This window comes from Podarcis liolepis (genome assembly GCF_965112155.1).
Source record: "Podarcis liolepis genome assembly, chromosome: 1".
NCBI lineage: Eukaryota > Metazoa > Chordata > Lepidosauria > Squamata > Lacertidae > Podarcis > Podarcis liolepis.
The window spans coordinates 47,978,342-48,002,079 of NC_139554.1; the positions used below are offsets into that span (position 1 = coordinate 47,978,342).

The 23,738-nt window shown below is 42.4% G+C and overlaps 1 protein-coding gene across 8 annotated transcripts in view; it reads left to right on the forward strand.

The window, feature by feature from the left end:
• The window catches only part of ACTN1 (actinin alpha 1), an 88,918-nt gene extending 66,148 nt beyond the window's left edge, over positions 1–22,770 (forward strand). For 3 of the 8 annotated variants that reach the window (XM_083506836.1, XM_083506837.1, XM_083506840.1), the window contains 13 exons: positions 3,340–3,432; positions 4,518–4,748; positions 6,275–6,422; positions 7,969–8,119; positions 8,767–8,875; positions 9,651–9,791; positions 11,308–11,490; positions 12,151–12,285; positions 13,771–13,950; positions 15,375–15,521; positions 16,946–17,026; positions 19,957–20,115; positions 21,868–22,770. In XM_083506836.1, coding sequence (XP_083362962.1) covers positions 3,340–3,432; positions 4,518–4,748; positions 6,275–6,422; positions 7,969–8,119; positions 8,767–8,875; positions 9,651–9,791; positions 11,308–11,490; positions 12,151–12,285; positions 13,771–13,950; positions 15,375–15,521; positions 16,946–17,026; positions 19,957–20,115; positions 21,868–22,026 — 1,917 coding nt within the window. In that variant the 3' untranslated portion in view covers positions 22,027–22,770. Of the gene's footprint in view, positions 1–3,339; positions 3,433–4,517; positions 4,749–6,274; positions 6,423–7,968; positions 8,120–8,766; positions 8,876–9,650; positions 9,792–11,307; positions 11,491–12,150; positions 12,286–13,770; positions 13,951–15,374; positions 15,522–16,945; positions 18,852–19,011; positions 20,116–21,867 lie in introns of all 8 variants that reach the window. The other 5 variants (XM_083506838.1, XM_083506839.1, XM_083506841.1 and 2 more) reach the window with 4 other exon arrangements.
• The last annotated feature ends 968 nt before the right edge of the window (positions 22,771–23,738 follow it).

Genomic DNA, 23,738 nt, shown 5'->3' on the forward strand with positions numbered 1-23,738 from the left:
CGCTCCATTTCTCATTCAGATTTCTCATTACTGCTACCAGCCCTGAAGGGGAGGTCACATGATCAACTTTCTGCTTCTTTCATTCTCTTATACTGAGTCTTTAAAGGTACAGGGGCCCCAGCCTGCCATGACGTGTATGTGACTGGCTGCTTTTCCTTCATATGATTTTGTGTGTGTGCGTGTGTGTCTATGTATTTCTACACATATACTTGCTTTGGTCCATTTGCTTTCTTCCCCCCGCCCTAACTGCTTCCAACTTTAATAACACTAAACTGCATGAGTGTTTTTATTACTAGATGGTTTTAAATAATGTGTTTTTAATACACTGTCGAAGGAGATTCCTGGAAATAATTATAGGCAAGTATTTTGATTAAGCTTCCGTTTGATAGGTAGCCTTTCAGGATTCCATCATTAATCTGTGCTGAAAAGACAAATGTCCACATTGTTTTATATACCTATTATATTAAGCCTTTCACTCATTCATTTAGACACCAGGGGAGATAGGGAGCCATATCTATGCTGTTCTTTCTTAATGTTGAGACAAAGAGGTGAGGCATTATTAGCACTATCTAGCCTTACCTGTTCTGTGGGTAGCATCTGGGATTAACAGTCTAGTCGCCTATAGGAAAATACTGTGGGCATGTATTTGCTTAAGATACATTTTGGACCCATTAATGAAAGTATACCCCTTTTGTTACTGGACAGTGGAACAAATCACCCAAATAAGTTATAAGTCTCTGTACTTGCAAGTTTTTAGGGAAAATAGCAAGATTCTTAGTAGAGCGAACTTACCAGTACTTTAATATCAGTACTTTAGGGATGTCAGATAGTGGCCGCATAATACAACCTTTTCCCTCTGCAATTCACATGTATAATATAATACATTTAATTACAGCACCAGAAGAGAACAATTTATATTGTGAATGTTCAAGTGCTGCCAACTTGAAGTGGCTAAAAGTGTCCCATTTGTTAAAAGAGGCCTGTTCAGTTTGAAAGCTTGCATAGTCCTTTCAGTGGTGGATAAAAGCAGGTTGTTTCTGCTCCAGAATTCTGTGCAAGCCCAAAATCTTAGGATTTCTAGAGACCAGCGAATGGTGCTTCAGTGCCCTTTCTAGTTCTGTGATTTGTCGATACAAAAAAATATGCAAAATGAGAAAGTAAAGTTAATGCACATTCAGTTAATTTTCATAATGTTTTAGAATTCAGCTTACCTTGGCATAAAAATAATTGATTATTATTACTTTAAACCCCACACATCCCTAAACAAAAAAAAAAAGGTAAATGTTGTCATTTTGGTTTATCTTCTCTGGAGCCAAAAGCTTAGTGTTGAATGTGAGCATCAGCATTGTAGGAAACTGCTTCAGTGTCCTCGCAGTTGTGATATGGAAGTTCCCTGTCTTCCGATGGGATAGCCTGGCAGGGGTTTTTAAAAGCTATTTACTTATTTATTGTAAATATTTTTATTCTGCTTCATCCCTAAATCTGCCCAAGATAGCTATATCAAGATGCTCAGAATGCTCAACTCTGCCAAAGTAAAGGAATTCTTAGAATGGTTTTGAAATATACTAAGACTTTCACTACAAGAACTCAGCAAGGAAGCTGCTGGAAAAAAATGTCTCCATGCTGTAGATGTCCTGGGTTGGCAGGTAGATGATTTCATCCATCTTGGGGGATTGTGATGAGGCACGTAGAACGAGATGGCTTCTCAGATATGTTGGGCCAGAGCAGCCTTCTCTAACCAGCTGCTCTCAAAATGCTTTAGACTACAGCTCCCATAAGCCCGGAGCCAGCATTGTCCAGGGGCAAGGAACCTCAGGCCTGGGGGTGAAATGCAGGATTGTCCTGAAGGCACACCCCCCTCTTCAAGGACAGCCTCTTTCCCAAGGCCAGACCACTTCTCTGGTCTTACTCCACGACCTCCTTGAGAGTTTTTGCTTGACTGGGAAATGGTGTTGGATTCTGAAAATGACTTGTTGGCGTGGCTGGAAGACAGAGAGGAGGGTGTTAAGTGGATGTAGAAACTAAGCCTCCTGTACAAAGGTAAAATTGTTCTACCTAGTTTTGAGTGTCCCTACCCACTGCTGGCATGTTGCCTACAGAAGGAAACACAGCCCTTGAGATGAAAACAGTTTCCCTCCCCTGTTTTTTGTCCAAATCAAACTGGAGGACACCACTAGAGGCTGCACTAGAGGGCTGGTTTTGTTTTTGTTTTTGCTAGTTCCAGTGAAGTCTAAAAGGAAAATAGAAAAAGGGTTTCAAAGTTTTAACAAGCAATGGCTCAGCTTTTTTAAAAAATGAAATTATGTTGCTACCCTCTGAAGATCTGAAAAATAATTCAGTGGATATTGTTGCAGTTCAAGTGAAAGAGACAAGGGACAGTTTTGTAGCCTCTTAGGACTGTTGAGCAGTACAACTTTGGACCTCAGGTTTTATTTCTCTTCCTGCTGCCCCCAGTCTGCTCTTTCATTTAGGCCCTCTGCCCTCATGTAACTTTGAGGCTGAATTGGCAGGTTGGGATGAGTCTGTAGACTACTCAAACCCAATCCTGCCTTTGGCGTTAATCCCTAAAAGTATACATCAGTTATTCTATTTTAAAAAATCTAGTACAATATATGTAATAATGAGAACTCTTGTAAGATTAAGGGAAGTTCATGTTTCTTCCAAAACCTAAGAGTGTGAGACGATCACAGCAGAGCTACAGTTTCATATGAGAGCACTTTGATAGCTTTGAACATTTGGATATGTATGGAATAGATGTCAACAGTAGACCTGTGGCTTCACACTTTCTTCAGGGGCAAGTTAGTTTTCGTGAGAAGTGATTCCTTGTAGCACCTCAAAACAGAGGTGGAAGAATAACTACAACCAAAATGGAAAACATTGATCGTTTGAGGTGGAAGAATGTTATTCTACAAGCAAAATGGAAACCATTGATCCATTGAGACAAATGGGGTTAGATTTTTACCTCACTTAGTTTTATAGGATGATCTTGGAGAAGGTTTGGATAGGCACTTACTTGTTCCAAGAATAATTTTCCACTTTATGCATTCTATCTCATACCAGACACTGATGTGCATAGATATGGATGTGCACGTAAATGGATATGGGCAAGTGTAGAGGGTAAAAAACCTCTTAGGCATTGCAAGTGTACATTCACATCAAAACTCCCAGAAGAGAAATGATAGCAAGAGCACTTCAAAATCTTCATAATGTGGAGATAAATTTGGACCAGTTACATTCTCTTAGACACAGAGTGGACTGTGCCTTTCCTAAAAGCATCAAGAAGCTGAAGGAAACATCTTTGTTAACAATGTATTTTTCTTTCTTTCTAAATTTCGGTAGGCGGAAACAGCAGCCAATCGTATCTGCAAGGTGCTGGCAGTTAATCAAGAGAATGAACAGTTAATGGAAGACTATGAGAAGTTGGCCAGTGATGTAGGTATTCCTGATTTCAATTTCTTGACAGCTATGTGGAAATGGAAAGATAGATATTCCATAGAACATCCTTCTGCAACCTTGTTCTCAAAATGCTTTGGATTATAAACTCCCATCAACCCCAGTCAGGGATGATGGGCACTATGGTCTAAAACATCTGGAGGGCACCAGATTGGGGATGACGACTATGGGACCTATATATTTCTCAGTTTTGGATCCCAGATATCAAAGCAACATATATTTTTAAGTATGCAGTTGCAGGAGTCTATAGTCATGTTAAATTCACTCTGGTGTGACCTTCAGGCTCATGTAAGTAATGTTCCTTTAGTGATCTGTTTGTTTGTTTATTTATTTATTATTGGGGTTTTTTAAAAACCAAATAGCATTGCATAATACTGGGGCTAAGAAACTAAACACTAACAGGGGAAAGAAACAGATGACTTAGGCTATAGGAAAGAGTGCATTAACTGATAGTTAGAAGTTGCTCCTGACATGTGAGTGGAATAGTGGCCTACAGGTGGTGGCAGCAGGCATGGGCAAAACAAAAATGTTAAATTAACTCCAATGCTACTGCAGAAATTGTCAAAGGAAACCTATAATTAACCCAATTGTAGTAGTAGTAATACCACCACAAAATGAACTTAACTCAAAAGCCACAAGGGCTAGGAATATATGCAGCCCTGGGAAGACTATCCTCAGAATTGGTCCATCACCAAAAATCAGCGGAAATAAACTCAGAAGCATGATGCAGAAATACTCATTAGCCCCGTTGAAAATTAAAAGCTGGATTGTGTGCTTATCTTACTTGAGGTTTCATGCCCATAAATATGCTTGTTAGTGTAAAGTCTAGAGATGCAAAGTGTGAAAACACATACAAACATACAAGTCTATTAAACTAGATTTCTGCCAGTTGCTGAACCTTGCTGTCAAATAAAATTACATTCATGAAAGGCAAGATAATCGTAGGACTATAACCACAAATAACAAAAAATCAAACCCTTGTCCCTGTTAAATGTCAGCACTGATGGGTTTCTAATCTTAGCACAGTTCCCGCTTTTTTGTTTGACTTGCTTCCTTTTTTTCAGTTGCTGGAGTGGATCCGCCGCACCATACCTTGGCTGGAGAATCGGGCTCCAGAGAACACCATGCAGGCCATGCAGCAGAAACTGGAGGATTTCCGAGATTACCGCCGCCTTCACAAGCCTCCCAAAGTCCAAGAGAAGTGCCAACTGGAAATCAACTTCAATACGTTGCAGACTAAGCTGCGGCTTAGCAACAGGCCAGCCTTCATGCCTTCTGAAGGGAAAATGGTATCGGTGAGTGTGTTTGGCCGAGGTCTGAGCAAAAGACAAGTTTTCTAGGTACATGCTGTACGGCTGCTGACACTTTCAAGTGGCCCATGTACCCCATCCTGGTATTTAATGGACTTTCTCATCACAGCCTGTGGTCCACAGAGATAACCATTCATGAATGGTATAGCTCTTGCAAGTTGACAGCATGTTCTTGTCATCCAACCGCTATAGAACATGGATGCAAAATGATTATTATGGGTGTCCCAGGTTGCTGTTGCTCAGGAGCCACTCACCCCTGCATCAACACAGAAACTTTGGGGCATCAAGGACCCTGAAGGCAGTGGAAATCCTTCCACTTGATCATCTCAGGAAGGGGCCACTCCTTGCATTGATAGGTGTCAATAGAGGCAGAAAAGCCCCAGTAGGCTGTGCTTTCTTTCTGCTGTTCCTGATCTCGTTTCCTTGCTGATATTCTCAGATCCCGAATCTTCTTCAACTCCATACCTCTTTCACTACTGGTCCCAGAGGCAGTAGGAAGTACACTACTTTTCCAGGATTGCACATCTTCATATCATATTGCACATCTTCATATCAGAGAGCTGGCTTTTTAGCTGAGGACAGGGAGGTAGCGACTAGAAAACAGACCTCTTGCATCATCATCATCATCATCATCATTTTTTATTTGTACGCCGCCTTTCCACAGTTAAAAAACAATGCTCAGGGCGGCTTACAGCACAACAAGATTTACATAATTACAAAAGTCATAAACAATAAATAAACCACATCAAAAAAACACACAACCAAATAGGAAAACAATTTCCACATAAATCTAAAACTAAGAATACAGCATTAATATCAGTTTAAAATGACATAGGTAAAAAATAGCAGCAATTTAAACAAAAACAAAACGGAGCCCTCTCTGCCCAGCAGCGGCAGCAGTCCTTTATAAAGCCCATCAGGCCCCGCCCTGGGCCAGGTGGTGAGTGGCAGGACTGGGGCCCTCAGGCGCTGAGTAGGGAGTATTGCTGCCATTGGTAGGTGGCAGATCGGTGCAGCAGCAACTGTCCAGGTCAACTGCTCTCCCCAGATGTTGCTTAGTTAGCTTAAGCCTTGCCTGTAGTTCCTACTGTCCCTGGTTCTGGTGCTGTGTGCCTAGCAGTTTGCCATGCTCTGCAGCCCATCCATGCCCAGGACTGCTGGTGCTCCAGAGCCTTAGCCCTCCTCAATGGATTAGTGGCAGGCTTCTGCAGACACTTGTTTTCTAAATTGCTTGTGGACCTTCCAGTGGTTTGCATGCTTTTCCTGTTAAAATGTCATTGTGCTCTAGTGTAATGATGCTGGCAAGCAGATGCCATTCTGTCAAAATTATTTGCCCACTTGGAAATTCCTTTTCACATCTCTTTCTGGTGTGATGCTGACCTTCAGTTAGCACAGGCCATTCGCCAGCCAGCTTGGGGAAACTATCTGAGGACGTTTCAGAATATTTCCCTTCTTCTGAACTTGCTCATCCTTCCTTGACCCTGTTTGTGCTTCTGCTTTGATCACTGCAGGATATAAATAATGCATGGGGGTGCCTAGAACAGGCTGAGAAGGGCTACGAGGAGTGGCTTTTGAACGAAATCCGAAGATTGGAACGGCTGGATCACCTGGCTGAGAAGTTCCGGCAAAAAGCTTGCATTCATGAATCCTGGACAGACGGTAAAACAGATCCTAAATGTGTCCTATTGCAGGGCTTTGTGAGCACTGTGTAACAATAAATCCATGCATCATTAGTATTACGAATTATGATGATGAGCTGTGCCAAGGTAGCCTAAATTCTCATCTTTATTAGTAAATTAGCATGCTCTTCATACTTTATTTTTTGGGGTATGTAGAAGGGAGAATTGATGATGAATAGATCTCTGGGCAGCTCTGAATTTTAGTTGTTTCTCAATAGCAATGAATAAAGCTTAGAAGAGAAACCAGAAATGCTTGTGTGTGCGAGAGAGGTAGAACCTGCAAGCTGGAAATCTGCCTCCCCCTGCTTTAGTTAACACCAAAGAGCAATACTTCTCACCAGAAGCAGCTTGCTGAGTGGGGGCACAGCCACTATGTAAGCTTCCCTGCAGGAGAATCATTATCGCTTATCAGGAGGAAGGACAGGGAAAGGACTGAGGCAGCCGGAAGTAGGCGTGGTGCAGATGCATCAGCAGCGCTAACCTGGTGTTTCTGTCAGTGAGTTTGCACTGCATCAACCTTCCTGCCACCTTGGCCCTCTCCTTCCTGGTAGACAATAGCAACCCATCTGCCAGGAAGCTAGTATAGCACCTCTGACCCACCTGGCAAACCACTTCTCCTCCCCACGTGGGTTACTGATATTGGGACTCCTGGAGATCTTGTTTGGCTGATCTCTAGGCTTCTAAGATCCACTTGGCGTTTCAAGCCTGTCTTTCTAGTCATTAGGGAATTGTTTTAATTTTAAAGAATCAAAGCTAAGATTTTCAGAGAGCTGTATTTTGTGTCCACTAGCACATACGGTGTTTCTGTTCTGTGCATGTGTTAAATTGTAGAGTGCAATCAATGCCCAAATGCCTAAAACAGGACCCAATTGCAGACAGATTTTTTTAAAAAATGAACATCCTTGCAAAAATATGGAAGCTTACAATTCTCAGATAATTTATGCAGTCCCAAAATTGCCTGTTCTTAATCCAAGGCTTTCCCCATGGGTCAAAATTAAGGCAGCCTGCAACAAATCTCTGTTAATGGTAAAATTTATTCACGTTAACTTAAGGATTGAGCTTGATTAAATTGTTATTAATTATTATTACTTTCTATTTATTAAATTTCCTTGGGAGAGCATTGCAAAAGTGGGGAGCTACCACAAAAAATGCCCGTTCTCGTGTTGCCACCCTCTAGACCTCTCATGGAGCAGGAACACAAAGATTACATGCATTGACTAATAAAAATGATGTAGATGATTTTATTGAAATATGGCATTCTTTTATAAAATACTTTAGAATACCTGAAGAATGGTAATTACCAAAATCACAGATTGGATTTGGGCAAATTTAACTAGATTAATCCTTCCTCAAGTGAGGAGGAGGGCAAGTTGGAACCCCCCCCCCTTTTGTAATTGTTATATATTGGAAGTTAATGAAACTATTTTAGAAGGAAGGAAGGATATGCTACTCTATCAAAACTTCCTCGAAACTCCTTACCTGTTGGTCTTTTGCTCATTTTTCCTGTGTTTTGGCACCCCCTTCAGGTAAAGAGGCAATGTTGCAGCAGAAGGATTATGAAACTGCCACCCTCTCAGAGATCAAGGCCCTGTTAAAGAAGCACGAGGCATTTGAAAGTGATCTTGCTGCTCATCAGGACCGTGTGGAACAGATTGCTGCTATTGCACAAGAACTCAAGTACGACTTTCGCCTAGCAAATGGGCTTCACCTTTTGACACATAACCAAACAGTGGCCTTTTCAACAGTCAGCAAGCCTGGGACACCCTTTGAGCTCAAAGGCAAATCTAGTTCTTTTTAGACACAAGACTATAGGGAAGCACCCTTATTTGAAAGAAAACATTGACAAGGATTAAAGCACAAAAAGAGGGGTGTAGGCTAGTGAGGGGAGAAAGGGACCTCTTGACTATGACGCCTAACAAAATGCAATAGGGGTTTAAACAACTGATGTGCATAGATGTCATTGATCCATATTTGAATACCTGCATCTATATGTTCATTTTGCCTTCAAGCTCAAGGCTTACCTGAGCCCGTAAGAGCTGTCATCCGTGTGCAGAGGCTGTATGCCTCTGAAGATGAGTTGCTAGGTCAAGGTAGAACGGGGGGGGGGGGGCGAAAAAACAAGTGTGGGAGTCCACTTTTAGTATCAGGATACTGAACTAGATGGATCTTTGATCTGATCCAGCCAGGGCTCTATTCTTCATCTTTTAACAGCATTAGCAGGTTATTCAGTTTCAACATGTTTGATTTTTTTTTTTTAAAAAAAGAATAGATTCCAACTTTTACCAATGTGTTTGGTAAACCACTTTTTCAACTTTTTTTGCTAGTGAGCTGGATTATTACGATTCCCCAAGTGTCAATGCCAGGTGCCAGAAAATATGTGACCAGTGGGATAACCTTGGGGCCCTGACCCAGAAACGACGAGAAGCCCTGGAGGTAAAAGTTTCTTCATATGTTTCATATACAACTTGTTTCTCCCTCTGTGTCGTATAAGGGCAGAGTGGGGTGGCAGTTTCACTCAGTGAAGCCGACATCGTGGTCTGCTGCTCATACCAGTCCTGGGCGATATATTGATATACCGCCCAGGCCTACTCCCTGCCCAGGTTTTGACATTAGCAGAGGGGGTCCCTCTTGTTGTTCCCATGGTGAGTGTTGCTTTCTGCATGAGGATGCAAGATACGGCCTTCCTGGTAGTGGTGCCAGGCTTATGATGGACCTGCTTAGTTTTATGCCTGGCACCACTACCAAGAAGGCCTAGTTTTAGTTTTTATGATGTTTTACAATGGTTTATCCATTGCTTTTAAATACTGTATCATAAATCAAATGATTTTTTAAAAATTGATTTTCCTGTTATTTTGATGGTTGGGAACTGCTTTGCGATCAATTCTTTGATTATTATTTTTTAAAAAGCTTGGGAAAAAATCTGTAACTTGAAACTGCTTCCTAACTGTGGTTCTGTGGACTGTGGGAAAAGGGAAGGTGTACTGTTTTAGACGCCAATAATGTTAAGTCTTTTGCTTGGATTGCTTTGGGAAGAAGGGTGGCATATAAATTAAGTAAATACATATGTAAATTACAGCTTCTTTTTTAAAAAAAAGAAAACTAGGAGAAAGGACTGCGATGAGTAACAAAAGAGAAAATGTCATCAGGACAGGGGGAGTGTGGGAGAAATTCAAGGTGCCTAACTTCTTTATCTGGGTGGGTTTCCTAGAGAACAGAAAAATTGCTGGAGACAATTGACCAGCTGTATCTAGAATATGCCAAACGAGCTGCCCCTTTCAATAACTGGATGGAGGGGGCCATGGAAGATCTTCAGGACACCTTCATAGTCCATACCATTGAGGAGATCCAGGTATGTACCCTCTCTCACTGGATAAGCCATATTCATCTTTGGCTCTTGTTCATAGGGTGCAAAATATCAGCTGATACTAATGTTTCCTGCCAAACTCTAGCAATGGAAATAAATCACCTTCTCTCAACAGCTCAGGCAGGTAACAGCAGCTGCCTGTAAACTGGTGGAAAAGATTGGATGGTTCTATCTGCCTGTTAGATATAGAAACTGAAGCAAATGAAGTGAGGAGAAGAGAAAAGGAAACGCAAAAATCAAAAGTAGCAAAGAGTCTTATGGCATCTTAAAGACTAACAAATGTATTATGGCAATAAGCTTTCAAGGACCATAATATATGTGTTAGTTTTTAAGGTGCCACATGATTCTTTGATATTTTTGCTGCAAAAGCATGACTACACCTCTGGAAATGGTTACAAAAACAAACAAAAAAATCCCATACATTCCCATTTCCCATGCCTATATCTATTATGTGTCTTGTTCCGAAAATAAACACTTTGTTCTCACCTAACCCTTTTGATTCAGTGATCAGGGCTACATTAATTCCAGGTCTCAACAACTTAATCTGTTTTCTGCAGCATGGCAAAAAAAAACCTGGTGTATGTTTAGTAATGTGCAGGGAAAAGTGCCTCCTGAACACATAAAAAGTACTTTTCTCACCTCTGGTTAGTCAAAGCCAGTCCCTGTGCTAAGGATTGAGGAACTGCCCTGTCGTCCTTCAACAACTTTAATAAATAATAAAATAAAAGTAATAAAATAACAGGCTTTGAAGATCAGCTGATATACTGCAGGAGTGGGGAGCCTTTGCCCTCCAGGTGTTGTGAGACTCCAGCTCCCATCAGCCCCAGCCAACATGGCCAGAGGTCAGGCTTGATGGGAGTTGTAGTCCAACAACATCTTGAGAGCCAGAGTTTGCCATCCTTTTGGGCTTAGGCATCTTTCTCTTTAGAAAACAAGTATTCGGAACAGTTAAGTAAGTAATGCCTGCAGTAAGTAAGCCTGCAGTCTCACACCAACATATGGAACAAGAAGCCATGTTGAAGTCAGCAGGGCTTGCTTCTGAATAGACAGGTATAGATTTGGGCTCTGACTCAGTTTTCCTTTACCTTCTCCTATGCTAAACCATCTACTACCAAAGGGGAGCTTTCGCCATTCCTTCCTGCAACCCAGAAATGCTAGAGCCCAACCCCTAACTGACGTAAGAAAATGGCCTCCAAGAATTCTAAAAAGGAAATGTGCTTTTGGCACTCTTGCCTTAAAATCTTTCCAGTGTGTCCTTCAGTGGTCATGCAGTAGGAAGTTTTAATTGCTGCACAATTTAATTTTCCACTGCTCCAGTGCAGTTCCCTGCCTTAATAATTCTCATTTGTAGAAAAGAGAGTCTTTCCCTGACACTGTTTAAATTATTCCAATGTCCTGTTCCACACACAGATTCTTCCATCCTGGTGTTTTATAACGCAGTATTATGGGGAATGGGCTTGTTCTTTTTAAAAATTGTTTTTGTGTTTTCTGTTTCCTTCAGGGATTGACCACAGCCCATGAACAGTTCAAAGCTACCTTGCCAGATGCAGACAAGGAGCGACAGGCCATTCTAGGAATCCACAACGAAGTGTCAAAAATCGTTCAGACCTACCATGTCAACATGGCAGGAACCAACCCCTACACCACCATCACCCCGCAGGAAATCAATGGCAAATGGGACCACGTGAGTTGCTTTCTAGGCTTGGCAATTATTCTTCTAGGTTGGAAACCTGCTTTTGGAATTCTGGCAAGCGGCTCAATCTCGGACGTTTTTGCTTGGGCGTAAATCCCACTGAATTCAATGAAGCTCCTCCCAAGTAAGGGTGCATAGGATTGCAGCCTTAGTTGAAATTCTCATAGATCTGCAATGTAATATCTCGACTCTTGGTTTGCATGCAAGTAATCCACAGGGCAGATTATAAAAGGTAATTCTGAACTCAGTTTTATTCTTGTGCTGTAGGAAATAATTTCTGCCTGTGAAATATATATTTATTGAGCGGCTTGGTGACTTAAGTCACCAACGCTCCCACCAAGTAGAATTAATTTATTTGGAGCACTTACAGAAATATTGGCATTCCATCTTGACTTTTGGATGATCTGCTGACATTTCCGATGTTGCGTCTCACCTATAATAGATATGGAGGTGTTAATTTTCTTTGTGGACATTAATCCACTTAAATGGAAATGTTTATTTTAATACCTACTTGTTCAGAAGAGGGCTGGATTTATCCTTTTGATTAACAGTGCACAGAACTTGGCTTCTCTGACTTCAGAACGCTTTGTGTTTATTAAGGCTTAACAGCAGTAAGCTCGATTTTTCTAAGCTTTTTCATATTTGCTGAAGGTGAGACAACTAGTTCCCAGGCGGGACCAGGCTTTGATGGAAGAACATGCACGCCAGCAGCATAATGAGAGACTTCGCAAGCAGTTTGGGGCTCAGGCCAATGTCATTGGGCCCTGGATCCAAACCAAGATGGAGGTAAAAACTTGCTAATACTTAAAACTGCCATTTTTTCTGTTGAAGAGCCTCCTAGTTGGGCATTGTCTTTTCATCCTTTCAGTGAAAAGGATTTGTGCTGAGAGAAGTCACCACTCTCTTTGGCCTGCTTTGCACAGCATGAAAACCCAAACCATGGCTTACTTACTGGGACTTTGCAAACATGCTAGCTTCCAGAACAAACCTTGGCTACAGACGGTGGCTAAGAAGGAGAGAGCTTAACCATGATCTTGGCTTAGCTGCAACACTGTGCTGAGCTAAAGGACTGGGGAAGAACAAAGTGGCTGCAATCTCCGCCTCCCCTCCCCTGAGCCAGTATATCTGCGCTAAGCTTTACTTGCAAAGTGGCCCTTCTTCCTCTCTCCTTACTAATCTTCACAAATACACATGTTCTTTGTTTAAGATACTCAATGGCCAGTGGTTACTTCTTATTTAAAAACCATTCTTAGACAAGAAATTATTGAGGGTGGCTTTCTATAATAGAATGCTAAATTAAGTAGGTACTAAATTAACTGAGATGTGCCTTAGGAATAGTTTGTGCTTTGCATTTTTTGTCTGCATGTTCAAGTTCCAGACTTGCTCCATCTGAATTAGCTTCAGATTGGTTTTAAAACACACACACCACAACTGACTGTAGCTTCAGATCACATTGTACGTGCAGCTGTGCATATTTGTTTGGCTGTTGTTTTTTAAATTTGCCTACAGTCTGAGTACATGCAGGGGCATCTGGTCACAATCATAATACACATGGTTTTAAAACAATGTGTAGCTCCAGATCTGCTAGGTTCAGGTATAACTGATCTGTAATACGTACCCAATAAATGAACTTACTAACTTAGGGCTCCTCCTGACTTCCTTTTGAGCTACGTTTCTAGGCACAGTGGATGGCTTTGAGGTTTTCTTCCTGGGCCAGATCATCTCCCCTCTTTGAAATGGATCCAGTGGATCTATCACTGCCTACCCCCCCCCCCTTCGGCTCTGCCTCCACCCCACACCTGTAATACATCATTTCAGAGCCCTATACTAGTTACCACTGGAGGGAACACCACCAATGATAGCTTCCCAACAGCCTGTGCTTTAGCCATATTGAAGATTTCTGCAATGGCCCCAGTCAGCGGAGGGACACCTCCACCTAATCCCACCAGCAGCACTGAGCAAGGGATTAGGATAGTTTTGTAACTGTGCTAAAAAGGAAACAAATTTATCTTCTGAAAGCCCTTAACACAGCTGGGCAGGTCTTCAGTTGGTGTTAAATATTTAACTCAGTAGAGCTGCAGTGAATTATTCCAGCGACTCGGTTTTGTTTACCTGATCTCTGAAAAACCTGCAAGCAAAGCTCTTTTCCCCTTGAGATGACAAGGCCTGTGGTTAAAGCATGTTTTAGTCCATTTAGGGAACAGTTGCAGACAAATGCTTTACATGTTGAAACTTGTCACTCATCTGCTCATTTCCTTTGGGCTCGTGCAGGAGATTGGCCGCATCTCCATTGAGATGCACGGGACTCTGGAGGACCAACTCAATCACCTGCGGCAATACGAGAAGAGCATTGTGAATTACAAACCAAAGATTGATCAGCTGGAGGGAGATCACCAACAGATTCAAGAGGCGCTCATCTTTGACAACAAGCACACCAACTACACTATGGAGGTAAAGGCCAGGGGAGGTCTCTGCTGGTATAGCCCAGGCATGCAAGGAGTAATACCCTGAGCCAACCAATCCTGCTCTTGATTAAACTGATGTTGGGGAGAAGGGTGCTAAACTAGTAGCACTGACTAGCCATGCAGATGTGTACAGATATTGACATACAACACTTTTGGCTAAAGCCTTCACTTGTGCAAATGACAGAGAGGGTGACTGATTTAACGTTCAGTAGCACAGTCTGGAACCTCACCGGATTCACCTTTGCTTAAGGCCCATAGTTTGCAGCCAAGACAGACTATTTTGACTGTGAGGAATAAGGCCCTCACATAATGGGGACTGTCTGGCACATAAGGGGTTACAGATTTGAAGCAACAACCTTAAAAGTGTAGGAACAACACTGCAGACAAGTCTGAGTGGGCAGTCGCTGGAGCGTGCCAGCTGTTTAATTGGTAAGAATTACCAATTAAAGTAGATAGCATGACAATATATTTTTTATATTGTGATTGCCCTGTGAACTGCCCTGACACCTCCGGGTATAGGGCAGTATATAAATTCAATCAATTAATAAGGAATTCTGTGTTAGAAGCAGTTTCTTATCAGCATTGTCTAAATGTGGGGTGGGAACCTGGGCTTGGGGCTGCATTGCTCCAGTGGAAAGCTCACCCCGCCCCCAGTTCCTTAAGTGATCAATGCAGATCAGCTAGGAAGGAGGACATTTCCGTACCTACTGCAGTGCCAGGATGGGAATGTGAATCATTCTTTTTTCATTTCTCAGCTGATTGGCACAGACCATCTGAGGAGCATGGAGGGTCCGATTTCATCCCCATTGCAGCCAGCTGGGTGGGGAGGTTTAAACCTCCAGTGCATGACAATAGGGATGAAAACTGCCTACCACTCCTTGGCTGGTCCACACATCAGCTGTGGGTGATGGTGGTTTTCTTCTCCGTCACAGGGTGCCAGGCAGTTTAAACCTCTCTACGCAGGATACCTTGATCAGGAAGAACAGCTGATTGGCGTGCTGAGGAGCAATAGGCAATTTTCATTCCCATGTAGAGGAAAAACCTTCCGCCCAAAGTACCATTCGGTGGATGAAAATTATGCCCTCCCTACTTCTCTGATGGTCCACACCAATGTGCACACACCTGGGGAAGCCACGGGAGTGCTGTGGATTGCATAGGAAGGTCTAGTGGGCTGGATTAGGCCTACCCTTGTTTTAAATGAAAACCTAGGTCAGCTTTCCCCAACCTGGAGCCCTCCAGATGTTTTGGACTACAACTCCCATTATCTGCAACCAGCATCGCCATGTGCTTCCTCTCCCTACTGGGCAGCACATTTTCCAAGTCTACAATCACTTTACTGCATTTTGACTAGTCTCCAGGTGCTGCTTCTCAACTTAAAATGTAGGTGGGAAATCGTTTTTTCTCCTCCAGCACATCAGAGTGGGCTGGGAGCAGCTCCTCACAACCATTGCTAGGACTACCAATGAAGTGGAAAACCAGATTCTGACTCGGGATGCCAAAGGAATCAGCCAGGAGCAGATGAATGAATTCCGCGCCTCCTTCAACCACTTTGACAGGGTAAGTGGCATGGGTGGTTGGGATGGTGGAGATTAGTAGTGCCTGTAACTTCAGAGAGTTTCTCCATAGAAGCGAATGGAAACCAAGGCTCAGATTCTCCTTGTGAAACCACAACTCAAGTAAAAGTTTTTTAAAATGTGGCAGAGTCCGTTAACATTAAAGCGTTTGGGGACTCAAAGGAAATGCTAACACAAACGTTTAAAAACCTTATCTCTTTGATTTTCAAACCCTTCTCAGATTTAATAGAAATGGCCACATTAACCTAATGAGCCTCTGTGAGAGTAGCTAATGGTTGTGGGGTTGTTTGTTTGTTAAACTTGATTACATGCCACTTCCTAGCAAAGCTCTTGTATGTTATCCACCCCTTAGAAAATGTACAATGATAACTCATTGCAGTACAAATATTCTACATGTGTAAGCTCACAGGTCAGGTATCGCTGTCAGTAAGCCTCTTGTTCAGGCCACACTGTCTGTGCTTCACGTTCTTCCTTCTGGATTGTTCTTAAGGTTTTTGCCTCAAAAAGACCAAGGCTAACCTTGCATGGAACAATCTTCAGCTCAAGCCACTGATTCCAGGCAAAATACTGTTATGTCAGCAACAGCACAAAGGAAGACATCTGGCTGCACGGAATGGCTGTAAAAAATGTAGTCACCTCATGCGCTAATAGTGTGTAGCTTTTAGGCGTGCTCTGTCAAGTCCTCTATCTCACTCGCATTTTAATGTAGCTCATATTCACTATGGGAGTTGTTTTTGTTTGTTTTTTACAATTTAGAAAATACAAAGGCAAGTTAATGTTGCGTCATATCTCTGGGTAAACGTCTAAGTGAAAGACAAAGGTCTAGTTTTCAGTGCAGGGAGCATCAAGCAGGAGACTTGGTCCAAGTTCTGTTGCAAGGATAAACTTTTGGACTAAAAATGGCTGCAGAGTTGGGGCCACTCTAAACTCGCATGTTCTTCTAAATCCAAGGCTCCTCTAAGCGCAAAGATGCTTCAGCAACAGGATATTCCAAATGTGTCCAATGCTTCTCTGCAGTCCAGGTGGCTCACTAAATGTTTTGCTTCTAAACTTGTTGAAGAAAATGTAATTGTTTCTAATGAAAAGCAGTCTTCAAAGCAAACATTTGTCCCTGGCATGGTCATGTTTTGTGAGAAAGAAGTGCCAAAAGAAAAAAAGAAAAGGCAGCATTAGCACAATACGAAATGTGAACACAGTATCTAACCTTGTGCACTTTTTATTTCTTCCCCTGTTTTATTTCCTGCATGCCATTCTCCCCCCCCCCCAATCTCTCTCCACCTGCTGCATGGTGCACCTCCTCCTCCTCCTTCTCTCCTTGCCCCTTTCTTGTTCTCCTTCTCTTCTTTGTCTTATACCACCACCCCACTGGCACTGCATGCCCTGCTGGCTGGCGCACTGCCTAACCAGGACCACTCCGGCACACTTGGCCCCGAGGAATTCAAAGCCTGCCTCATCAGCTTGGGTTACGATATTGGAAACGATGCACAGGTACTGAATGCTAGCAAGGAACTCAGGCAAATATCAAACCCTAAGGGAATAACATATTTCTTCCTTCTCTTCTTTTTTGTTTTAATCCGTCTTGTCAATGTTCTTATATTTTATTGTGCATATTTCTGCATACTGTTGTATGTTCTGTCATAATTCCATTCTTTTCTTTATGCATTGTCAAATCAATTTTTCTCTTCTTGGTTACACATTCCATTTGCTTGATTCCCTAAAACTCTTCTTGCCTTCCTTTCTCTTCTCCATTTTTTAAAAAATTATCTTCCTATTGGTACCTTTTTCTTCTTGTTGTTGATCCTTAAACTTTCATCTGCTCCTTCATTTTCAATGGAATGAATCCATCTCTTTGTTTTCTTCAAATTATTTTCATATTTTCTTTTGTTGTTCAATATATCTCATCTTCCATTTTTCCTTCATGCAAATCCATTCTTTTAACACCTTCCGTGAGTTCATCTCTACTTTCTATTCCTCTCTTTTCCCTTTCATTCTTCCATCCCTTTATGACTGTGTAGAAGAAGACTGGCATGATGGATGCTGAAGATTTCCGCACCTGCCTTATCTCCATTGGTTACAATATGGTAATGTAGAAGCACCTGCCACTTATATTCACAATGGTATATTTGACCCTTAAACGAGAAAAGGGCATACTGCTAGTGAACCCAGGTAAAGCTTTGTCAGTCCCGTGACTTGTGAATAAAATCTATGGCATCAGTGGCATATTTATTTACAAACTGGATTGACTTCATACTTTATTTTTGGAAGAAGAATCAGAATATAATCCAAACTGATTCCTGGTTGACCTCTGAATAAGTAGAACAAAACAATGTCCAAGCCTTGTTCTCCCATGGCCATTTTGCTTTGTATCTGGATTATAATTATGCATTTGTTGCTAATTCATTGTGAGCAGCCCACACAACAACCCTTCACACTTGTCCTTCTGCTGTAAAAATAGTCCATTTTCCCACATTTAAACTGCGAGAGTTGGTTTATCAAAAAATGATTTTTTCTTCTTCATTATGTACATCCATTGGTATGGAAGAAATTCAATGATCAGGGCTAGCATTTTGGCTTGCCAGACAGAAGAGTCTCCCCCCACCCTCCTCTCCCTGCATGCAATTGCAGAGGTTCTCTCAACCCCTGCCCCCAGAGCCAATTTGGGGCGGGGGGAGAAAAGGCAGAGAAAGCCCTATGACACATGTGAAAGTCCTTGCTCAGGGCTGCTACTTGACAGGATTCATTAGTTGAATCCTGTTTTAAGGGGATTTTTTATTCAAACATTTTCGAAGCTCCCCTTTGGCCAAAAATGGTATTTTGTGTCGGTCTCACAAATCCATAAAAACAACTGGATTTATTCGCAATAAAAACAAACGGCAAAACCAGCAATATATCAACCAACAGATGAAAACCATTTAACCATGCAGTGTGGGATGCAGCTGCACAAGAGTCTTGGGCACCTTTTCTGTTAAATACTCTGTGCATATTTTCTGTGACTTCATTGTCGATGAGCAACACAGCTCTCTCTAGGTACGTCTTTGCCATTTTGTGAACAGTTCATGTTTTCACAGTGAAAGGCACACCATCTTTACTCAGAAGAAACTCCTACGGTAGTTAGCGGTGTTTATTCCAAGGAAAGTGTACACAGAACTGCAGTCCCACAGGGCAACTGTATACTCACATTTTTCTGGAACTGGAGCTATGCTGGTAGAAGTCGCTGGAAGGGAAATTAGTTATAGCCATCAATTGAAGGGGTGTAGGATATGGTGACGGTCTGTGCCTTCCCATACTGCCTATATTCCACCCATAAGTTCCAGTGGCCCTGTGGCAGCTAAAATTAGTAGTTCTAAGAATGCAATGCTATTTTCCAAAGAAGTGTATTTTTCAAAGTTATCCATTCTTTAGATCAACAGAGACAGGATGCCTAATACTATAATCTCATATCTGGCAGTACTACTAATTTTAGCTGTCACAAGGCCACTGAGTTTATCTTCATCAGATTCTGTGATCTCAAATCTTTGGTCTGGAGCTTGCCCCATCCATGTAAGTTGCTGCAACTGAATTCCATGAATTTTGCTACCACACATGTTACACTGCTCATGTGCATAGCCCATTTGCATAGGCTAGAAAAGAGGAGGGGGAATTCAGCAATAACATGCTAATTGGCCCCTAGGCTTATTCTTGCCTCAAAATTTATAAAGAGGGAAAAGGAAGTTGCTAGTGAACATGTTACAGTTCTCAAGCACCCAGTTCTAAGATGTGAAATGTGGTGAATCTTAATCTCCAGTGAGATCAGCTTTTGTTAACCATGTTTCCTAGCCATGAAACTGTCAAGGGTACTTTTATTGTGTTTCCCTTCCTATAAAGAGGGTGTTTCTACACAGCAGCTTCTTGTGGACTTGGTGCCATGCATTGCCCACACTCAACAGCAGCAGCATCACAATAATATGGCATTTGGGTGGTGTTTGGTTGGAGCTTGAGGAATGTCTCTACCTGAAGCAGCTACGCCATTGGCTTCCATTGGTTGCTGTCTTATCAGACCTGTGATAAGGGGTAGCAGCCCCATTCTTTGGGTGTCAGTGCTGAGAATACTACTTGGTGCCAAACATTTATGAGCTTGTCTTCCTTATAACTACAAATGCAGTCAAACTACTTCAATTAATTCTTCATGTGCTACATCCTCGATGCCTCTGGAACAGCCTTCCCGAACTTAGTGCCCTCCAGATGGGTTGGACTACAACTCCCATCAGGCCCAACCAGAGCAGCAATTGTTAAAGAAAATGGGGGTTGTAGTCCAAAACATCACTGGGGGGGTGGCCAGTTTGCAAAAGGCTATGGTGTGTTTCCATAACAAATGCCTATTTCATCCTTTCCTGCCCCCAGTAGATTGAGTTGTTGCTAACTCTTGTATCTTTGTCCAGGGTGAAGCGGAGTTTGCTCGAATTATGAGCATTGTAGATCCCAACCGCATCGGAGTAGTGACGTTCCAAGCCTTCATTGATTTCATGTCCCGGGAAACTGCAGATACCGACACAGCTGACCAAGTTATGGCTTCTTTCAAGATCCTGGCTGGAGATAAAGTGAGTTCAGACTTTTGTGCGCTACATGGTTTTAGGATTGGTGATGTCAGGGACTGACTAGATGAGGAGTGGTGGAAACAGCCTGACCAAGATGCCCCCCAGGGAGAGTGCAGTGGAAGACAATTTAGAGCCGGTGTTGGTGTCTTGGTGTTGGATGACCAAACACCCCCTAGAGGAGGAGAGCTGGGAGATACTGGAGTTGAAAAGTTGCCAACTCCTTCTCCCACTCCCAAAACAAGGCACTTGCTTTATATAATACAGCAGAAAACTAGGCAGACACAGAGAAGGTCCCTTGGAACTCACTGTAGGCAGAGGGAAGGATATGATACACAGAAAATAGACTAGCTGGGGGTAAGGAAGACACCCTAAGCAACAGCTTATGCTGAGGGAGCATATGAGTCTCCATGAGTCTGATTCTTAATAAAACTGCTAGCTGCAAGTTTCCTGTCTGGCCTTGTCTCTCTCTGATCTTCGCTGAACTGTGCTACATGTCAGCGCTTCCCCGTGACAGCTGAAATATAAAAATATAACCTGGGTTTTTCAAATAAAGATTTTAGGAATGTGTTGTAATTTATTTCAGGTTGGCTGAAACATTAATATAACCTGTTTTGCTTATGGTAATTTGGCCCAATTTGGCCTGCAAGGCCATTTCCCTCCAACCCACACAACCACTGGTCACGAGTGTCGTCAGCTGATGGGTCAGAAGACAGGGTTTAATCCTGCATTTGGCCGTACACCCTGTTCCCAGTAGGGAACAGGATCATACAGCCAAGGGAGCAGGCTTTAATCCCTACTCATTAGCTGATGGGTGGAGTTTAAAGCTCTTTCCAGAAGTGCTGTTTGAAGGAGGTCACACTTCTTCTTTTTTTACTCCACTGGGGTCGTGGCAGCAGGATGAGGGAGAGGAGTCTCCCCCTCCACCCCACTGAGACGGCCTGCCCACAAGCTAAAAGGAGGAGCATTGCAAACACCGCTTTTCCAAAGTGTTTTAAGGCAGCCTCCAGTAATAAGCAGTACTTCATATGCACGTTGGCTGATGGCAGGGTGATCCTGACTGGTCTGGATACATGTGAGAACTCTCTGCAGGGAACTCTCTCACACACACCTGAACCTGCTCAGGTAGGTTTTCCGCATGGCAGACAGCAAGGTCCTGCTAACAGGAAGATTTTTTCCTTTAAAATGAAGCGGGGGCGGGCAGGGGACTTTCCGTTAGCTACACCTTGCTACCTGCTGCTTTCAGGACTTCAAAACACCAGATCCCCTGCTGTAATTTGTGACATTAGTTGATGGATAAGGATCTGGCCTGTGGAGCCAAAAAGGTTCCTCATCCATGTCCTAATATTGCAAATTATAAAAGATGCTGCACCCCAATTGGAAAGCAACAGAAACACAGAAAATGCATATCAAATAAAGCCACTAGTCGTACCTTGGATCCCGAATGCCCTGGAACTCGGACGTTTTGGCTCCCAAACACCACAAACCCAGAAGTGATTGTTCCGATTTGCAAATGTTCATTTGGAACCCGAATGTCCGATGGGGCTTCCGGGGCTTCTGAAGCTGCCTGCAGCCAATCAGAAGCCGCGATTTGGTTTTCGAATGGTTTGGAAGTCGAATGGACTTCCGAAACAGATTCTGTTCAACTTCCAAGATATGACTGTATTTAATATGGAAATAATTACAATTTACATTAATAAAATTGTGCCTGCCTCATCTAGTTAAAATAAAAAAGGACACCCCTCTGTTCTCTTACAGAATTATATCACTGTGGATGAATTGCGACGGGAACTGCCTCCTGATCAAGCTGAATATTGCATTGCTAGAATGGCACCTTATACCGGGCTGGATTCTGTACCTGGTGCCCTGGACTACATGTCTTTCTCTACAGCTCTCTATGGCGAAAGTGACCTTTAACTATTACCTATCTATCCACCACACATCCTTACCCTCTCCCATCCAGGAGCACTTTTCTTTCTGTTTGCAAAGCGGGCTCTGCTCTGCCTTTTCTCTCCCCTCCCCCCTGTCCTTCCTGTTTCCACTTCAGATCCCAGATCCCATTTGGGGTGGGGGCAGCAGAGGGGGAAATGTTGAAATGAAACAGTTTATCATGCCCCTAAAAGATGACGGTTTACACAATTATTTTCTGCAGAAAAAGAAGTTACATATCAGCAAACGTATTTTATTACAGAAAAAAAAAGTATTTTTCTCCAAGATTGACGCGTAAATAGAAAATGTTAAAAGTATTACACAAAATGTATACGGTTTGTTTTTCTTCTTCTTGCCATTCAGACATAGGAAATGGAGTTCCGTGTTGCGTTCCATCCTAAGATTCCCAAGCCCAGCGCCACTCCCCCCCCCCACCTGTCTCTATTTCCTTATCACATTTATTTTAAGAGGCGGAGGCACACAAGTGCATGTATTGCTGGTTCACTTGTTTCATGAAAATATTTTACAATAAAACTTTTTGAAATTGCTGTGTTTTTTAGGGAAAAATAATGTACACAGCTCATGTTTTCATATTTAATTAAAATTGCAATATGCCTACTTTGTGTTGTTGCTGAAAGTTGTCTGGTTTCCAAACATGGCGCTTGAGAGTTGGCATCTTTGATATTGCTTGTCACAGACCATATTAAAAAGAAAACTTATTGTGATAACAAATCTAGACTTCATTCTTTTGTCTAGTTAACTTGTTTCTCTATAACCAGAAAGGCTTTCCAACACTATTCAGAATGCATTGGTCGCTTGGAGGGTTTTTTGTATATTATTCTGATGTTCATGTTTTTACCTGTTTTCTTAAATGCAAGACACCAAAGTGCTTTCCCCTCCTCCACTCTGCTTTGGAATTGTATTGATGTTTACGTGGCTGGTATTACTTCTTCAAATGGAGATAATCTTAAGATAACGAAAGATAAACTTGGACCAAACATGAAGTATGCAAATTGCTGGAACTTGCAGCTTTTTTCCAGCAAAGAAATAATTAGCAGTCAATTTTCCTGTTTTAAAGAAGGTTTTTAAGTGACTGACAACAGTCTTATACATGTCTTACTCAGAAGTCCATGGAGTTCAATGGGACTTCCAGCTAAGTGGGTATAGGACTGCAGTCTTACAGCATGTTCCTATGCAAGTTTACTCAACGTTAAGCCACACTGTACAGTCATACCTTGGGTTGCGAACGCTACAGGTTGTGCGTTTTCAGGTTGTGGACCGCTCCAAACCCAGAAGTACCGGAACGGATAACTTCCGGGTTTCGGTGCTCACGCATGTGCAGAAGCACTGAATCACGTGATACGTGTGCGCATACGCGGCGCTGCAGGTTGCGAACGTGCCTCCCGCATGAATCACAACCCGAGGCATGACTGTATTCACAACCCGAGGTATGAATGTATTTAGTGTATCTTGCTCTTAGGTAAATGTGCATAGGATTGCAGCCTTAATTTTATAAATACACTCATCTTATTTGATGAGCCACTGCATTATTTCCAATCCTAGGCATTGGAAGATATGAAATCCACATCTTCCCCCGCCCCCAATGTACAATTGGCTTTAAAGCAATTGTTTTCGAAACCAATAAATTTTGTGTGTTTAGTTTGTCTTGGGATGTTCTTCCAGCTTTTGTGTATGTTTTT